Source organism: Pan troglodytes, chromosome 2 (genome assembly GCF_028858775.2).
Source record: "Pan troglodytes isolate AG18354 chromosome 2, NHGRI_mPanTro3-v2.0_pri, whole genome shotgun sequence".
NCBI classification, from domain to species: Eukaryota; Metazoa; Chordata; class Mammalia; order Primates; family Hominidae; genus Pan; species Pan troglodytes.
Genome location: NC_086015.1, coordinates 174,587,566 through 174,606,816, shown reverse-complemented (window position 1 = coordinate 174,606,816; position 19,251 = coordinate 174,587,566). Strand labels below are relative to the sequence as shown.

General features: G+C 41.9%; 1 protein-coding gene across 11 annotated transcripts in view; it reads left to right on the top strand.

Annotated features, from left to right (window-relative positions):
• The first annotated feature begins 2 nt into the window (after positions 1-2).
• Positions 3-19,251, top strand: part of TNIK (TRAF2 and NCK interacting kinase) — a 398,989-nt gene continuing 379,740 nt past the window's right edge. For all 11 annotated transcript variants that reach the window (XM_016940186.4, XM_016940185.4, XM_063806396.1 and 8 more), the window contains exon 1: positions 3-503. In XM_016940186.4, the coding sequence (XP_016795675.1) occupies positions 447-503 (57 nt within the window). In that variant the 5' untranslated portion in view covers positions 3-446. The remainder of the gene's footprint in view (positions 504-19,251) is intronic.

Here is a 19,251-nt window from a genome sequence, read left to right as displayed (position 1 = left end):
CCCACTCCCCCTTCACTCCTCCCAGGAAGCGGTGATAGACAGTTCTGCGTGGTTCTCCACCCCCACCCTCCCCCTGCTGAGTGGAGGAGTTGATGTGTCTCATTATAACAGCCAATGCAGCCGCCATCCACGCACAAGCAAAGAAGCATGTCCCATTTAAATACACCCACGCAGCCCCAGCGCCCTTAGCCGATCGGGGCGCTCAGCCCACACGCACCGCTGCTCGGGGCTTGGAGATCCGCGCAGGTTGGGCTCCCGGACCCGGCGGACCGACGCGCGGAGGATCGGGATCCGGCGCTGTGGGGCTGGGGTGGGCGGGGGAGGCTGGGCCCGGGGCCTCTGGCGCGACACCCGCATGAGGACGCGAGTGAAATAGACCAAGGTGGAATTTCCAAGGGAAAAGCTTCGGGGTGGTTTTGGTCCATTTCTCCAGCGAAGAAGTAGACATGGCGAGCGACTCCCCGGCTCGAAGCCTGGATGAAATAGATCTCTCGGCTCTGAGGGTGAGCAGGACGTTTTCTGGTTTCTTTCCAGTGGTTTGGGTTAGGGTGAATGGGCTCGGTGCGTGGACTGGGGGCTGGGGCTGGGGCAGGGGGACAGCAGCGGGAGAATGCGTCGGGGAGGGAACCTGGATTCCCGTTTTGATTCGGGGTTGCTGAGGTGCTCCTGGCTGAGCCCCTACGGCAGGGGCTGTGCGGTACGTGTCTTCCTCTGGCCGTGGCCGAGGCTCTCCCGAGGGCTCGTAGAGCTTATGCCAGTTTCATCTTATACCGGTGTAAGAGCATTAAAATGAAAGGCGTGTGTGTGTGTGTGTGTGTGTGTGTGTGTGTGTGTGTACACGCCCCGGGCAGTTATCTGGTGCCAAGGCGCGAGACCCGACTGTCCCTTCTGCAAAAAGAATGCCAGCGTGAATAAAGGCACTGGCCCCTCAGGTTTTCCAGCTACCTGCAAGATGACATTGTGAGGCTGGCTGTCCCCGCGAAGCCGAACCTGCCGCTCCAAGGGGGCAGTTATTGCTATGCTGGTCTTGTAGATGGCAACTGCCTCCCCCTCCCCCTTTTCTACCTCCCGCGCCCGGGCGCCCTCTCAGCGCTCCCTTAACTGCCAGTCTGCCACTCACCTTTATTTATGGCTTTAACTCAGCCCTGCCTGTTCTTTCTGACTTTGTGGCTGTAACGTTTCAGTTTTATGGCTGAACTTAAGCAGGTGAAAGGGATGTGTTTTCTGCTTTTCCTCAATCAGACCGGAACTCCCTGGAGTGTGTGCGAGTGTGTGTGTGTGTGTGTGTGTGTGTGTCTGTGTGTTTTCCCCGTGTCTGTGGCCAGTCCTTTGTAGAGCACCTCCCTCCCCCCAGCCCCACTGGTTTGCGTTTACCTTCACGTGAATTACCTCAGACGCCGTTTCATTGTATTGACTAAGACATCACTGATATAGAATCCATTTTGCTGTTGTTTTGAGATCAGAATACCAGGAATCCAAGTGCTGCTTCGACGCTTCCCCACCCCCAACTCCCGATCCCAACACACTCCTTTGGGGAAGGGGGCAGAGCTTTCTTGCCATTTTAATTAGATGCTGCCTGCCTGGAAGGGGGTGAGGGGTGGGGATGGTGGCAGCAGCGGGTGTCTGAGAAGGATTGGACACCAATTTAAGGACTGCTTCTTCCTCTCCCGAACCAAAAATAAAATTAAAAAGAAAGCGAGTGCATATACTTGATGTATGGAGGGTGGATGAGAAGGAATTCATGGTGGCTCTCTACAGGGAGACACCAGGATGGATGAAGCATGGAAGTTCACACGCCCTCCTGAGGAATACATTGTTAGATTGATGCTGAATCTTGGGGCCATTTACCTGGATTCCTAGTACTTCTGACATTGCCGCTATCTGCACTGATATATTAAAGTGCTACCTCTGTGATCAAAGTGGTACTTTCTCTTTGGTCTCCTTAATTAAACCTTTTCCTCCACATCTCTTTGAATAAGTCTTTCTCTCTTCGTCTTAATCTGTTGGGCTAAGAGATGAGGTTTCAGCAAGGCAAGTAAGGAGTAGAGAAGAAACAGAGATGCCGTTTGAAATGGGCTGTTCTGATAGTTGGGCAGCCAAAGCTCATTCATGCATTATTACAGGAAGCTGTCTATTTCCCTGGAGTGGAAATGCCACATCAAGAACCGGCTGCCCCCTGCGCAGCGGGGTGGGGTTGGTAACAGGGTGGGTGCATTGGCCAGGTCTGTGGCTTCCTGCTTTACCGACTGTGTGTGTTCATTTGCCCTACTTTCTACGCTGGGAGTTGCTGCCGGCGAGTTAATCAGGTGGATGGATGGCCCAGACTGGGGGTGGGGTGCTGCGAATCGGTCGGAGGTCGGGGTGGGGGGCGGGAAGTGGCAAAGGGGGAAGGGGTCTGAACAATGCGCAGGGCTTGCGGTGATTTCCCTGGGCCGGAATCTCGACCTTGCTCCTCTACTGGAAAGCAGTCTGATGTGATTTTAAGTTGGGCCGGGACTTGTCCCTTATGGGCTTTTTCCTCGGGAAGGTTTTCTGAGATACCAAGCACGGAGCCTGCAGGCAGGGGAGCAACCGGTGAGGGCCCACTGGGAGGGCGACTGCGGTTCACACTTGGGATGTGCTTTCTTGTGATCTGTATTTTGAAAATATATCTTTGCACAATTCACTGAAATTGCTCTTTGTGGCCTGGGCTATCAGCTTAGGGCTCTGCTTCTGTTTTTCTGCCTGCTGGGAGGTGTGGAAACAGAGAGGGCAACAGCTAGCTTGGGGACCAGGAACTGCTGGCTAGAAGACTTAGATGCAGATGTGGAGACAGTTATATCCTGGAGGGCCAGGGTCTTTGACCAGTCTTGTGGGTGAGGTGTGTCTGCTGGAGTGGGTCCAAAGGCCACATAGGTAATCTCCACAAATCAGAGGGCAGATCATCTCCACCTTCCCACATTTGGAGAGGTGGCCTCATCTAGATGAGATGTCTCATTTGTTCCTAAGCCCTTGGTAAAGTCTGCCTGCTGAGCCCCTCCTGGGGAATGCCTGACCCCTGAAATGCAGCCAAGGTCAGTGGCTTCTGGGAGAATTTGCTGCAGACTTACCAGTCCCTCACTGTTTCGGTGGCTCTTTAATGTACACAGTCAATGCTCTTTTTGTAAACCCTGGGCTCAAAGCATTAAAAGCAGATCCTGTCTAGAGAGGCCTTTATCCTTCTCACTTTGGGGGCTTATTGTTCTCAGCCAGTGATTCCAGACCGGACCGAGTCTAAATTTTCCCCAAATAGCAACAATGCATAATTTAAACCAGAGCAACCAATGACAGCACTGATCATTTAAATTATGCAAGATTTGCATGGTTTAAAAGTGAGTGAAGCAGGATCTTCTTTGGTTAGAAAATAGGTACTTTGAATCCAGTTTTAGCCCTGATTTTTAGAGCTCAGAGATAAACTAAATCTTGAGGGATGGGCTGGAATTGTTTTATAGATTCAGAGCTGGAAAGAGAATTGTAGAACACTCAGCCACTCCTTTCATTGAACACTTGGGAAACTGAAGCCCAGAGGCGTGAAGTAAGTTGTTCAAGGTCACACAGTAACAAGGGGAGGGGACAGCGAGGAGCGTGGTTTGAGGAAATAATCTAGATTTCCTGACTCCTCATTCAGTGCTCTTTTCTCTAAGTCGCACTTTCTGTGGTGGAATCAGAAATCAATAATACATTTTCTGCCTGAGTACAAAAGAATAGCAGAAAGGAATAATTTCACCAGGGTCAGGGAATTTTATTTATTGAGAATGGCGAAACTACTTCATGCAAGTAAGCTTGTGATACATGAAACCATGGAGCTCTAGGCCACCTTTGGAATTCATCTTGTCCAGCCCTGGTTCAATGCCTACTCTGCGGACAAACGACTGTCTGAAATCACCTAGGACACATGGTTGTCCTGCACAGGTAACCTCTCTGAGTAACCTGTATCCATCAGAGCATGTCTCAAGGGGTCAGTATAAACATACACGTTATTCAGATGGCTCTGCATGTGAGGTTTATAGAGTTGTATGTATGTTTTGTATTATCTATGTGGATACATATATTATGTGTAGTATTATGGATATAAACTGTATCCATGTGGGTGTATGAAAATGTGTGTATACATACATAGGCTACAGCAAACAATTTACTCATTCAAACCTGGGGCTTGAGTCATTCTTGCTTCAAGACATCTCAGTATTAAAAGAGATGAAACTTGCCACCAGTGTGCTTTATTACATATGAGGTGAGCTCAGCCCAGAAAGCTTTTTGGAGATTAGCATATTTCTGGACCTAAGCACCTTGGCTGTCCTTAACTTGGCCCACAGGGTAAGGCATTCAAGGCCAGGAGTTGGCTGCTGCTGACCTCATACTCTCAGCTTCTGCCAGGACTCACATACACTTTTGTATTTGAACAAAATTAGATGACCTACGCTTGTCTTTCCCCTTACCCCTCATTCCCTAGCCATTCCTTTCTCCATTGAAACCCAGATTTAAGAATTGACCTCATCTGAAAGCCTTGCATACATCCCTTTGCTACACTTTTCATGCTCATGTTTTACTTGGTGTGTGATTTCCTTTCTGCTTCTTTACTAAACCGTGGACTTCTTGAGGGCAGAGGCTAGATCTTGTTCATCTTTGGAGCCATAGTCTCCATTACTTGGATGAATGAGTACATGAATGAATGCATGAATGAATGGAGTGGAATGAACCCTGTCTCCCCAGTTCTATGTCCACCTCTTATTCGTTCTATGACTTTGGGTAGGTCATTTAACCATAGTTAATAAGAATGATCACAGTTGTTTGCCTTTCTCACACACTGGTTTCAAAATCAAATAAAGTATTTAAGGCAATGCTTTAAAAACCATACAGCACTGTACAAATATGCTATCCCATGGTTAAGTAGAATTTAGTGGGAAAATTGATCCCATCAACATTTGATTGCAATGATTTTATCTAGTAGAAAATGATCCTGGCTGGGCACAGTGGCTCACACCTGTAATCCCAGCACTTTGGGAGGCCGAAGTGGGAGGCTTGCTTGAAACCAGGAGTTTCAGATCATCGTGGGCAATGTAGGGAGACTCCATCTCTAAAAAAAAAAAAAAAAAAAAAAAAAAAAAAAAAAGCCAGTGTGGTGGTGTGTGCCTGTGGTCCCAGCTAATTGGGAGACTGAGGTGGGAAGATAGTTTGAGCTTGAGAAGTCGAGGCTGTGATTGTGTCACGGCACTCCAGCCTCAGTGACAGAGTGACATCTTGTTTAAGAAAAAAAAAAGAAGACTAAGAAAAGAAGGAAAATAATCTTCAGAAACAGATACCAGAAGGTTCCGACTCTTTTTAACAGCACCTCCACAGACCTTAGCTGCCTTTTTCCTTTTGTGTGCCAATGTGACCTTATATGTTTCTTTGATGGCCTGAATTGAGCTTTGCGCTCCCAGAATTAAGTATTCATTACATATGAGGTAAGTGCAGCCCTGAAGCTTTTTGGAGATTAACATATTTCTAAACTAGTATCACCTTTTTAGAAAAAAGTTTTCTCCTCTTTATGTATTACCGATTATTCAAATACAAACACATTGATTATGACTGTGCCTTCCTAAAGTTTTATCTTTTCCCTTGGGAGATAGAGTGGACACATAAAATGATACACTAATGGCCCAGTATTTAAAACTTTCTGGTGAGAGGTCTCATGGGGCTCAAAGAAATCTCGAAACATTATTAGTTCATTACTCCAGAGCACTTAATTAAATTTGGTCTAAAATGAGATTTTAGTAAAGTTGCATGAGTTGATAACAGTATCTCAAAATGATAACAGCATGGCAATTTTTTCATTAGATATTCTTTTTATTTTTCAGAGATACTAAACAGGTGTTTTCTTTACAATGGCGTTGCCTCATAAAAAGTAGGGTGTGCTGGTATTTATCAGAACATCAGAGAAATATGCATAATCATTTTCATTATTCATTATTAACTGGAGTAATCTTTAGTACAAAAGCCAGTGTAAGTCATGGTTTGCTGTTTGCATAATTATCTACTTAGGAGGTCATGGAATATTTTGTTGATGAGAGAGTACCCAGTACATTTCTTTCAGGAAATATTCCTTTTTTCCCCCTTATCTGTAAAACTCTTTGATATCTTATAATTTCGAGTCTTGCCCGTTGGGCCTTTCTTCTTTCTGTGTCTCTGCCCTGGAATTAATCTTCCGTGCCCTTCTTGTTTCGACACCATTCCTTCTCTCAGTGATAGTGGTTCTAAAGTCCACCCAGCCAGGCGCTCCTGTGATTGAATCACGGCCGCCATGCCCAGCTGAGCACAACCAGTCTCTGATTCCCTTCCTGATAGAATTTGGAGTAACTTGAGTCTGAAAGATGCTTTAATGTCAAATTGATTCTTACATTTCTGTGGGGGAAGTAGCTCTCTGAGAACAGGGCCTAAACTGGTTTGTTAGCAGTGTGCTGAGAATTCTAAGAAAATCTTAATGATATTTTTTGAATGAAATGTTATTCTGCACATATAAATATAAGGTCTCTAGTGGAGAGAGAGGGAGGACTTAAGTAGAAAATGTTGGATGAATTCCGCCTGTGATTCCTTCCAGTCTGGTTGGAAGCTTATTTCCCTTTAGAAAAACATGATTCTATCCACTCTTTTTTACATGTCCTGGTTGTCTCATGGGGTTGCCCTCAGCTTCTCAAAACACATTTTATATCACCCCAACTTAAAATTCTTCCCTTAATGTTTATCATATGGGTCCCCTTGTCTCCACTGTTCCCTGCAAGTGCCGTAGTTACTGTCCCCTGGGCAACACCCGCAACAGGACCTCCCGTCCTCCTGTGTCTCTACCACCAGCCTTCTTCTGACTGGTCTCTCGTACACTGTAGCCACGTGAGTCTTCCAAACGCACGGTTTCAATCTGGTTGTTTTTATTCAAGGCCTTCTCTGACTCCTTAGTCTACAGACTGAAAACTAAACTCTTTAGCATGTTAAGACCAGCGGCAATTCAGGGGGGCCTCCCACCGAGCTCTGCAGTTTTGACGACCACTCCCCCATTGCGGTAGGGAACAATTTCATTCCCCCATGGATGCTCTGTAGGGGGCGCTCTGTCTTAGTCTCCTTTCTGTACCTACTGCCCCAACACTAAACATTCGCAGACCACCTTTTCCACAGAAGTCTCTGATTTCTCTCAAGTTGTCCCTCCCACTCATAGACTGTCTCAGAACTGACCTCACACCTCTTTCACAACACTCAGAATTTCTGTCTTGGATTATATTCACTACTAGACAATTCCTTTTTAGAGGCAACGTTTGATTTTCTTAGGGATCCTCACCAGTTTTCTTTACACAGCAGGCGTTCGTTCAACAAATAGATTTTGAATTAACAAAATATATACTGTGCAACCCTTTTAGAAGGGCTGGAGGTGGTGCTATGTAGAGAGAGTATAGAAACCTCAGAAAGGCGGGGCCTGTTGCTGACCATAGCACAATTTCAGGGATCATGAATTACATTATAGTCTAGGTTGCATGACTCCTGGGGACACTTTTTATGTAGAGTACAATTCCAGTGGATGCTAATTACATAAAGTACAATTCCGGGGGCACCAATTACGAGAAATACTATGCCTGGTCCTGGGTAGTTATTCCTATTTCTAGAATTTTTCTGCCAAGGAAAGTGTTCTCTCCATTGTCTTCTTATTCTAAGTTTTGAGAGATTTAAAATACCATGGGTTAGAATTGCAAGGCGTATGTGTGTGTGCGTGTGTGTGTGTGTGTGTGTTTGGAGTGTGTTTCAATTATTTCAACAATCGGATAATACTTATGACTGCGGGAAAGGGTGTGCTTCTAGGGTGGCCCACTGGAAGACAACGTTGAGTTTTTATCTTGACAGAGCTGGCAGTGAGCGGGTAGAGAGAGTTTGGGAGATGGTGAGGTTTAATGAGGCACACAGCTGGGAGTTAGAGCCCAGCGTCATAAAGCTGGCTCTGACACCTTGCCCTCTAAGCTTCAGTTTTGTCACATGTGTTGAGTGGTTTGGACTAGAAATTGCTGGAGGTGACTTCCAGCAATTTGTATTGCTGGGATGCATATTCCTGGAATATGTAAGGGAACTAGAGGCAGGACTGAGAGCATTTAAATAGCCATGGATTCTTATTCTATCTGTTGGAGATACCAAGAGATTGCAAACTATGGACCTCAATGAGCTGGGAATTGCCACTGAAAGTAATATCCCTTTCTAATTTTTAAATGAGCTATTTTTTTCCAGCTGTCAGATTCTGATTTATAATTTAAAGTGTTGTTCTAGTTTTTGAAGACCGAGTGATAGGACGAAGGGCTGACTGTGACTTCCGCTGGGTACTCCCTTACAGTGTTGCTGCTGGATACCCGGGTTTAGACTCTGAAGTAACCCTAGATTTTCAAGTGCTGTCTCTCTAGTTAGTGAAATTAGAACCTTGGCAGTATGGATCAAGTAGGAAATTTGTAGATTTTAACAATACATTGCATATGTTACAAACATTTGTTTGATTAGTGTATTAGAAGGTGCAAGTTTGGGTGCAGGGTAAATTCAGGTCCAGTATTCTGTGATTCTGTGAAATGTGATTAACTGTAGGGGAAGAAATGCACATGGTATCCAGCATTCATTCATTTATTTGTTTGTGTATATATTCATCCAGTACCTGATTATTGGGTGCTACTAGTTGCTGGGGCTGAGCTGAAGACAACATTGGCATGGTTTCTACACCCATGGTTGGATGGAGAAGAGAGCCTGCACTTGTCTTTTACTACACTCTAGCCACATTGATTTTTTCTGTTTTGTGAATATGCCAAGCTCATTCTTGTAGTTCTCCGTGTCAGAAATTTCACATGGAGGGCTCCATCTTATTATTTAGGTCTAAGGTGAGATGCTGCCTGTATTATTACTTACGTATCTGCATAGCAGACTACCCTCAAGCTTAGTGGCCTAAACAACAATAACCATTTATTATATCTCACTGTTTCTGTGGGCCAGGAATTCAGAAGTGGCTTACCTGGGTGGTTTTAGCATGAGGTATCTCCTGAGGTTGCAGGAAGATTTTGGCAAGGTGAGCTATCTTCTGAAGGCTTGACTGGAGCTGGAGGATCTCTTTCCAGGATGATTTACTTATGTGGTGCTGGATGTTGGCAGGAGGCCTCAGTTCCTCCCCACATAGGTGGCTCCATTGGTTGCTTAAGCATCCTCATAACATCGTGCCCACTTTTACCAGATAGAGGAATCGAGAAAGCAGAGCAGAAGCCACTATGTCTTTTATGACCTAGCCTTGGAAATCACACACCATCATTTCTGCAATACCCTGTTGGCTACCCAAGTCAGCCCTATTCATTTTGAAGGGGACTACACTAGAATATTAACTAACACCAGAAGGCAGAAGTCACTGAGGGCCCTCTTAGAGGCTCCCTGCTAAACAGAGAGGCTTTCTTTGCAATATATCTGTAAAGTAACACTCTCTTCCACCCTGAAACTGTCCAATTCAGTGCTTTATTATCTTTAAGGCAGTCGTGACTATCTGAATTTTTTTAAAAATCTGGCTGTCCCAACTGGAGCCTAATAAGTTTTGTGAGAATAGGGATCTTGCCTGCATGTTCAGCACCACATTCCTGGTGCTTTGAACTGTGTCTGGCACATGATAAATGTTGATTGAATAAATATCAATTATATGAATGCAATTAATTAATTCATTTAAAAGGGATCTTATTTATTTATTACACCTCATACCTCCAAAAAGTAAGTTGTGGCACCTTCTGATAAAAGGCATAAATAGGATAAAGCCATAAAACCATGATAAGGCTAAAATGAAAAGTAAAGGGGGATTGTGTTTGCATATCTTTGTCTATATATCTACTTATCTATCTGTCTACCTAGGGCTTGGTGATCCAATTTACCTCTTTTGTAGGTAGAAATTTGGGGTCAGAGAAGTTACTTGTCTTGTCCAAGGATGAAATTCGAATGCAGTGCTGGGTCCCGTTATACCACGTCCCTCAACTGGATTGCCAACATCCTGGACATCTTAGTGAATCAGTCATTCCCACAACACAAAAACCAGTCTAACAAAGTATGGATACAAAGATGGTTATAAAGTTGCTTGTATGTACAGAACACACTGAAGATAGCCTGTGCTCCACTGTGAAGAAACCAAATCTAATTAGATGGTAGAGGAGAACTCAGCTAAGTTAATCAATATAGATAATTAGCAATGCTTCAGATGTTGAAAATAAAGGTTACGATTCTATGTGCAAAGAGGCCACCTGTAGAAGCTGGAAATATGTGCTGTATCTTAACCTGAGTGGGAAGCTACGAAGACTCCTGGGGCTCCAGGGCCCAAAAAATGCAGACTGTGAAAGAAAGCAGACTAAGCCTGCTGAGTTGTTAAAAATTTGTTTAATTTGTTTTTTATGTTTGAGATGGAGTCTCACTTCATCACCCAGGCTGGAGTGCAGTGGCACCATGTTGGCTGACTGCAACCTCTGTCTCCTGGGTTCAAGCAATTCTCTTGCCAGCCTCCCAAGTAGCTGGGATTACGGGTGCCCACCACTACGCCTGGCTAATTTTTATACTTATAGTAGAGACGGGGTTTCACCATGTTGGCCAGGCTGGTCTCGAACTTGTGACCTCAGGTGATCCACCCTCCTTGGCCTCCCAAAAATTTTGTTTAATTTTTAAAAGGCTTTTCTGGTTCTCATTGTAAAAGCAATGGTCATTGCAATGGTTTCTGCATGGTCAGTGCAGAAAATTTGGAAAATGGAGAAAAAGTAAAAAGAATTCTCAAATTATTTAAACTTATGATTCCTAATGATAACCACATATGCACTTTGGTGTATGGCTTAGTAGTTTTTTCCTATGCATGGATAAATAATTTTTTTTAAAGTGGAGATAATATTGTACATATTATATGTAACCTATTTTTTAAACCTAATAATTAGCCTTTTCTCATGCTATTAATCTTTTTCTATGGCATAACTTTTAAAACTCTTTTTCATGGGGAATTTAAACTTAAAAGGTAGACAGATTACAGGAAACAACAGATGCTGGGGAGGACATGGAGAGATAGGAACGCTTTTACACTGTTGGTGGGAGTGTAAATTAGTTCAACCATTGTGGAAGACAGTGTGGCGATTCCTCAAAGATCTAGAACCAGAAATACCATTTGACCCAACAATCCCATTACTGGGTATATACCCAAAGGATTATAATTCATTCTACTGTAAAGGCACATGCACATGTATGTTTATTGTGGCACTGTTCACAATAGCAAAGACTTGGAACCAACCCAAATGCCCATCAATGATAGACTGGATAAAGACAATGTGGCACATATACACCATGGAATGCTACACAACCATAGAAAAGGATGAGTTCATGTCCTTTGCAGGGACATGGGTGAAGCTGGAAACCATCATTCTCAGCAAACTAACACAAGAACAGAAAACCAAACACTGTATGTTCTTACTCATAAGTGGGAGTTGAACAATGAGAACATATGTACACAGGGAGGGGAATAACACACACTGGGGCTTGTCGGTAAATGGGGGGCTAGGGGAGGGATAGCATTAGGAGAAATACCTAATGTAGATGACGGGTTGATGGGTGCAGCAAACCACCATGGCACATGTATACCTATGTAACAAACCTGCACGTTCTGTACATGTATCCCGGAACTCAAAGTATAATAATAATAAGTAGACAGAATATTGGAATGCTCCTATATTACTGATAGGAATATAAAATGGTACAGCCATTTTGGAAAACAGTTTGACAGTTTCTCAAAATGCTAAATACAGAGTTACCATGTGACCCAGGAATTCCACTCCTAAGTATATGCCCAAGAGAACTAAAGACGTATTCATGCAAAAAAAAAAAAAAGTGTACATGAATATTTATAGTAACCTCAAATAGGAGACAACCCAAGTGTCCATCAACCAATGAATGAATAAACAAAATGTAGCATAGTATATCCTTACAATGGAATATTTATTCTACAATAAAAGGAAGTGCTGATATACACTGCAACATGGATGAACATTATGCTATGTGAAAAAAGCCAAACACGAAAAGACACATGGTTGTGTGATTCCATTTATATAAAATGTCTGGAATAAGCAAATCCATAGAGATAGAAGGTAGACTAATGCTTGCTGGCAGGGAGTGACTGCTAATGTCCCAAATTAGATAGTGCAGATGTTTGTACAACTCTGTGAAATATACTAAAAGTCACTTGTATACTTCAAAAGAGTAAGTCTTACGGAATGTGAATTAAAGCTCAATAAAACTCTTATTAAAAAGTAGATAAAAGGGTTAATAATCTCTCTAATGAACAATTATCCCCCATAATGAATCCTGTTTCATCTGTACTCCTACCCACCTTCTCCCCCATATTATTTTAAAGCAGCATAGTATTTCATTTATAAATATTTCAGTAGTTTATGTACTTAAAAAATACATAACCACAATAGTATTATCATGCCTAAAAAATTTAACATGTAATAAAATATTCAGTCAGTGCTCAACTTTCTAATCATGTTTTTAGACTGCTTAGCATTTTATTGTGGAGATGGATCATAATATATTTAACCAGTTCCTGTTGATGAAGCTTGAAGTTATTTCTAACTTTCCAACTGATAAATAGTGCTTCAATAAACATCCTTATATATAAGTCTTTGTGTGCATCTCTGTTTCCTTAGGATAACTCCTTATAAATTGAATTTAGAATGAAAGTGTATGAATGATCTCTAAGGCTCTAGATATTGCCAGATTGGCTTCCAATTTCTTGTGCTGTAGGTGTGTAGCATTTATAAATGAACACAGAAGACTGAAAAATCAGTTAGTTTACCAAAGATCATAGAGCTACTAAGTGGCTGAGCTTACGACTGACTGGCCCAAAGCCACTGCCAATAGTGACTCACATAGCCATCATTTGATTTATGGACCTTGTCATGACATCAGAATCATCTGTTGTATTATCACCCTGAGGCTCACAGACTTCCCAGAAGCCTTTGGTTTAGGGCACAAGTTGTCTTTCATGAGCATAGTGGTGTTTTAAGAGCTATTTCCAAGGTATTTCTTCCTTGTAACTTTGTTTTGTAAGATGACCAATGTCAGATTATAATGTGTTTTTTTTTTTTTCCTTGCCTAAAACCTTAAAAACCTAATATGGTAGCTATTTGGGGATTAACAGTGACATTCTTGTGGAGTGTATCTAGGGGATGTTGTTTGTTTATTTATTTATTTATTTGTTTGTTTGTTTGAGATGGAGTCTAGCTCTGTTACCCAGGCTGGAGTGCAGTGGGGCGATCTCTGCTCACTGCAACTTCTGCCTCCTGGGTTCGGGCGATTCTCCCGCCTCAGCCTCCTGAGTAGCTGGGATTACAGGTGCTCGCCACCACGCCCAACTAATTTTTGTATTTTTAGTAGAGATAAGGTTTAACTGTGTTGGCCAGGCTGGTCTCAAACCCCTGACCTCAGGTGATCCGCCCGCCTCAGCTTCCCAAAGTGCTGGGATTACCGGCGTGAGCCACTGAGCTTGGCTTATTTACATTTAAACTGTCATTCTTTCTGGAAAATTATCCAGCAAGTGTGTTTGGAGGATGTGTGGAATCAGGCTCAAAGGTTTCAGTTTTTTAAGAATTGGAGACAGCTGACTGTGATGATCATAGAAGATAGCAAGGTGAGCTACGGCTATGATAGAATAGAGACTCTTCTCAAGCCTTAATCTGCCAGACAATTGCTAAAATGAAAATCTTAAGTTGTGCTTTCAGTTTTTCACATAGGTAGATATTTTAAGATTCTAATGGAGAAAATAGAAGATAGAACAGGAAACCACCAGAGTAAAAAGCTCTGTATTCTGGACTATAATCTACTTTCAACCTGGTTTATAAGTAAGAAACTATTAAAATTGACACAATTTTATGGTAGTTGGTCTTGCAGAGGGCAATTTTCTTGATTTACTACAGTTTATAACCTAATCCTCCATTTAAAATGCCTATAAATTATTTATGTCTAGGGTAAAAATCCAGGGCTTCACATGAATATGGTTTCATCATTTCTACCTCTAGGTATTTTTTTATAGCTGCCTGTAATCAAATGATAGCAGTGTGGTGGGTGGAACAGGTTGTAAGCAGTAATTGCAAACTGTATTTAAACAATAATAATAATATTTAGCATTTATAGAGCACTTTATATCTTCAAAGTACTTGCAAACATTATCTAATTAGATACCCTCTCTGATTATAATCTGGATACAAATGCACTTAAACTCAGGACAGGGTCATGAGAAAAGTATGCATTTGAAAGTTGGTGCTAGCTATGCTTTAAAAACCTATACAATGATGGGAAAGTTAGAGTTCAGATTCTGTTGGACTGTTTTTGTGCATTTCCGTTCAGCCTGATGGCAGAATTAGATCATATCTGCACTCGATGACTCTGCTTGATAACTTATCACTAAAATCTGAGTGTTGATCATCACACTGATCCTTACAGTTGCTACAACACGAATAACATAAATAAGCTTTAAAATGAGGTCCCTCTCTACATTTCATGCCCTGGCTTCAGATGAAACTGCCATTAGTAAGTGAAATGAAGTGGCATAGTGCAAGGAAGAATGGCTATGCATTGTGGTTTAGTAATGTCCATCTGAGAGTAATAGATTTAACTGCACCGTAGGATACATCATAAAGAAATGCACTGGAGAAATGAAACATCTTTAGTTTGACTGTATTAACTACTTCTTGCTGTTTTGGATATCTGTCTGTGTATTGTCCCCTCGCACGTATACCCTGTGTTGCCAATTTAGATGGTGTTTGGAGCAAGGACCTGTGCGGCTTACTCAGTAGGCAGTAGAGAGTTCTGCAGTTGGTAGATTCTCAGTAAATGTTATCCTGCATGTTGTGATTTTCTAAAAGCTAGTTGACAGTTTAACTCCCTAAGTCAGCAGTTCTCAAAGTGGGATCCTTGGACCAGCAGCTTCAGGATCCTCTGTTAGGCCCTGCCTCTCTCAACATTTTTTTTTTTTTTTGGAGACAGGGTCTCACTCTGTCACCCAGGCTGGAGTGCAGTGGTGTGATCTCAGCTCACTGCAGCTTCGACCTCCGGTTCTCAGGTGATTCTCTCATCTCAGCTCCTGGGGTAGCAGTTACTACAGGCATGTGCCACCATACCTGACTAATTTTTGTATTTTTTATAGAGAAGGGCTTTCCTACGTGATCTGGGATTCCTAAGCTCAAGGGATCTGCCTGCCTCAGCCTCTCAAAGTGCTAGGATTACAGGCGTGAGCCACCATGCCTGGGCTCGCTCAACTATTGAATCAGAAACTCTTAGGATGGGGACCAGCAACTTTTGCGTTAAGCCCTCCTAGTAATTCAGAAGCACGTGGGAGTCTGAGAACCACTGGCCTGAATGTTTAAAAGATAGTTTTCTTGGCTGGGCATGGTGGCTCATGCCTGTAATCCCAGCACTTTGGGAGGCCAAGGTAGAAGCTTCACTTGAGCCCAGGAGTGTGAAATCAGCCTGGGCAACATGGCGAGACCATATCTCAATAAAATAAAATAAAATAAAAAAGAAAAGCAAAATATATTCATGGAAATTTGGGTATGCCTGAAAATGTTGCAGAATAGGAAATAGTAAATTATTTATGGTAAGTGCAACTTTTTCATAAGGCATATGACCTCAGAGAAATTGTGGACAGTACACATTCTTAGGAGTATGGAAGTTAAAATTATTTTACTAATATTTGCATTTGAATTGTTTGTAAGACTCAAAGATACTTGAAATTGAAAAGTCTACAACTTTCAATTGATAATTCTGTACTTTGCATTGTTCTTTGCATTGACATTTCTTTTTCTTTTTTTTTTTTTTTTAGCAAGTTTATTCAAGGTGCAGAAAAGCCCCACTCCCTTGATCAACAAGATGCATCCTTCTGATGTTGATTTCCTGTTTTTCCCTATAGGCCTGTAGGGATTGAGTTTGAAGCCCCAGGAGGTGCTGACATTTGCTTGGAAACTGAAAGAAAGAATCCATATTCACAAATTCTTTCAGCCCTACTTCTGTTAGAAGCCTAAAATCTTTGAGTTATTTATTTTTTGAGACCTGGGAAATGGAATGTATATTTGGAATCTAGACAGCAGGTTAAAGATTTCCTTACTGGGAAATCCCACAGAGTTTCTTTGTAACAACAACTTGTAAGCATCTCTTACCTAGCCACAAAAGTGTCCCATGTTGCTATTTAATCCACAGTTCTTAGATAAGCACATTGCTTATATTGCATTTCTGTTTATATGGAGGAAAAGTTGATGGCAAGTATGGTTGTTAAAGCAACTTTATATACAACTGATAGCATGCATGAAAATTTTATACTCATTGCTGGGGAAAATGCTTTTAAAAATGTAAATTTGAAGACCTCCCCTCATAGAAGAACTATTTTGAAGGAAAAACCGATGGTTAGACAATCATCATCAGACTAGATATAAAAAATACCTGGTTAAAGATTATTAGGTTTTTCCCAGTATTGACACTTAGAGGGATAGCTCCAATTTTCTCAGAATAGGTGTTAATATCATTAAAGTATCAGGGAATTGTTCAAGCATTTTATTTTTATTTTATTTTTTGAGGCAGGGTCTTGCTCTGTTGCCCAGGCTGGAGTGCAGTGGCTCAATCATGGCTCACTGTAGCCTCAAACTTCTGGGTACAAGTGATCCTCCAACTTCAGCCTCTTGAGCTGGGACTACAGGTGTGTGCTACCACACCCAGCTAATTTTTTGAAATTTTTTTTTTTGTAGAGATGGGGGGTCTCCTTATGTTGCCCAGCGTGGTCTCAAACTCTTGGGCTCAGCCTCCCGAAAGTGCTGGGATTACAAGTAGGAGCCAGTGTGCTGGGCCCTGTTCAAGCCTTTAAATTGGGAATACTAACTGCTCTAGATGGGACAATGAATGACATCATTTGAAAACTTCCGTCTGGAACTAAGTTTGGAGCAGTTTCCTTTCTAGTGGTGGTGAAATCACAGACTCTGTCTAAGAAAGCTACAAATTTGAAATGGCTTTTTCACAGCCTGTTTATCTGATTCCTCCAACACTTGAGATAATATATGTTGCAATTTGCGTGGTTGAAAGGGTCCTTTGAGTTTGGGAGTGCTGCGATTTTTCAATTGAGCTCCAAGACTTTCAGAGCATGGATATTCTGGGTAGCAGTGGAACCAGGTGGTTCTGTTGCTGGTGTCTTACTCTGGAATGGTTGACAGAGTCAAAACTAAGCATTTGCTCTTCCTAAAAGGCCTCTGCTTCTTCTGTCTTCTTTAAATTGGTAGCTCCAGCACCAGTTAGAGAGTACTCAGTTTTCTTTCCATGCAAACAAATAAACAAATAAAGCACTGTAGTGCTTTCTAGAGCCAATACCCAGATGCTATTCAGGGAAAGAACATTGCACAGACACTCTGTTGTCTGAACAATATGTATATTCTCTCTGGGAGTATTTTAAAGATGTAACTTGTGCTGGTATTGTAGCCATCATTTCTTGAATATAAACAGCTTTTATTTTGGGAGAAGAACAGATGTAAAAGTGTGAAATATAGAAGTTTACACATTTTGGGGGAGGGGGAAAGGGAAGAGGAACAGTATTTCTTTAAAATCATGGTAAACCAATCTTAGTTTTTTCTTTGTTTTCTTTGAGTGACTGAAAATTAGCATGGGAAATCTGCTGGAACCTGACCAGCTGGGTACCTAAACCTCCATTTCACTGATTGCACCAGAAAAAGTGCCAGTGGATAATTATTATAGGTCCTCATCGCTAGAAACAAAAAGGGTCCTTCTTCAGGAGGAAGCCTCTCTATGAAGAGAGGAAATCGTAGACATTCAGTGAAATATGTATGATACTTAAAATAAATCTTAGAGAGATACAGAGATCCAAGCCCCAGAAACAGGGTTTGCTTTCTAGATTGAAAGAATCTGTTGAAGGGGTTTGAAGGCTGGGTGTCCCTCTGTGATCTCTGAACCAAAGCTCTTGCCAGTTCAGTCCCCCAACCCCCTTTAATTGTGTGTACGTTTGCAAAGGGTACCTGGGGGTATTCAAAGCAGCAGGGACATTCCTGTGACTATTAAGTTCTCTGTCCCTTTGAGGCCAGGTCTGTTTCTTTTCTTTTCTGGAAGCAAGGTCTCTTGTATCTCATCACTTGATACAATGCAAGTTGCATCAGATTTAAAAAAATAATCCCCTGACCTTCTTTCCTGTTTCCTCCGTGTGGCTGCTGCCTTCTATAAGTTGCTGCTTGTTTGCAGGATTCACAATCAGGATTTTGTCCCTGTGGAGATTTTGTTTAGTTTGCAAGGAACATTTTTATTTGAGTTGCATGGTTCCTTAATAACTCCCCTTTGACAAATATTCTGGTTAAAATTTCTATGATCATTAGATTTACTTGGTTGTTTAGTATCGCATTTTTATACTGAATTATTTCAACCATGTTTTCAAATGGACAGCTCTCATAATTTTTTAAATACATTTAAGTGAAACTTGGAATGTGCATAAGTTATGAGATCATGTGAACTCTGCACTTCACAGACTTGATAAAGTCAAACCTTTATCCAGGGGATGCTTCCTCCACAATACATGTAAATCTGAATTTAAAAATATACCTAAGAATATGCAGAAACTGGAACTTTCATACATTGCCGGTGGGTCTATGAAATAACTCAGCCACTTTGAAAAACAGTTTGGCTATTTCTGAAAAAGTTAAACTTACTACACGACCTAGCAAGTCCACTTCTGTGTATGTACCCAAGAGAAATGAAAACATATGTCCACACAGAAACTTGTACAGGAGTGTTCATAAGGAGCATTGTTCACAGTGGCCCAAAAATGGAAACCACCCAAATGTCTATCAACTGATGGATAGGTAAACAAAGTGTGGTGATTCCAAAAAATAGAATACTATTAGGCAATAAAAATGAACGAAGTACTGAATCAGGCTACAGCATGCATGAACCTCAAAATGTTATGCTAAGTGAAAGAAGCCAGACACAATGATTGCATATTGTATGATTCCGTATATATGAAAAGTCTAGAAAATGCAAATCTACGGAGACAGAAAGTAGATTACTGGTTGGCTAGGGTGGAGAGGAAAACAGGGAGTGACAGTAAATGGGCCTGAGGGATCTTTTTGGGTGATGAAAATGTTTCAATATTGGATGGTGGTAACCTGAGTGAATTTTATGGTATGTAAGTACCTCAATAAAGGTGTT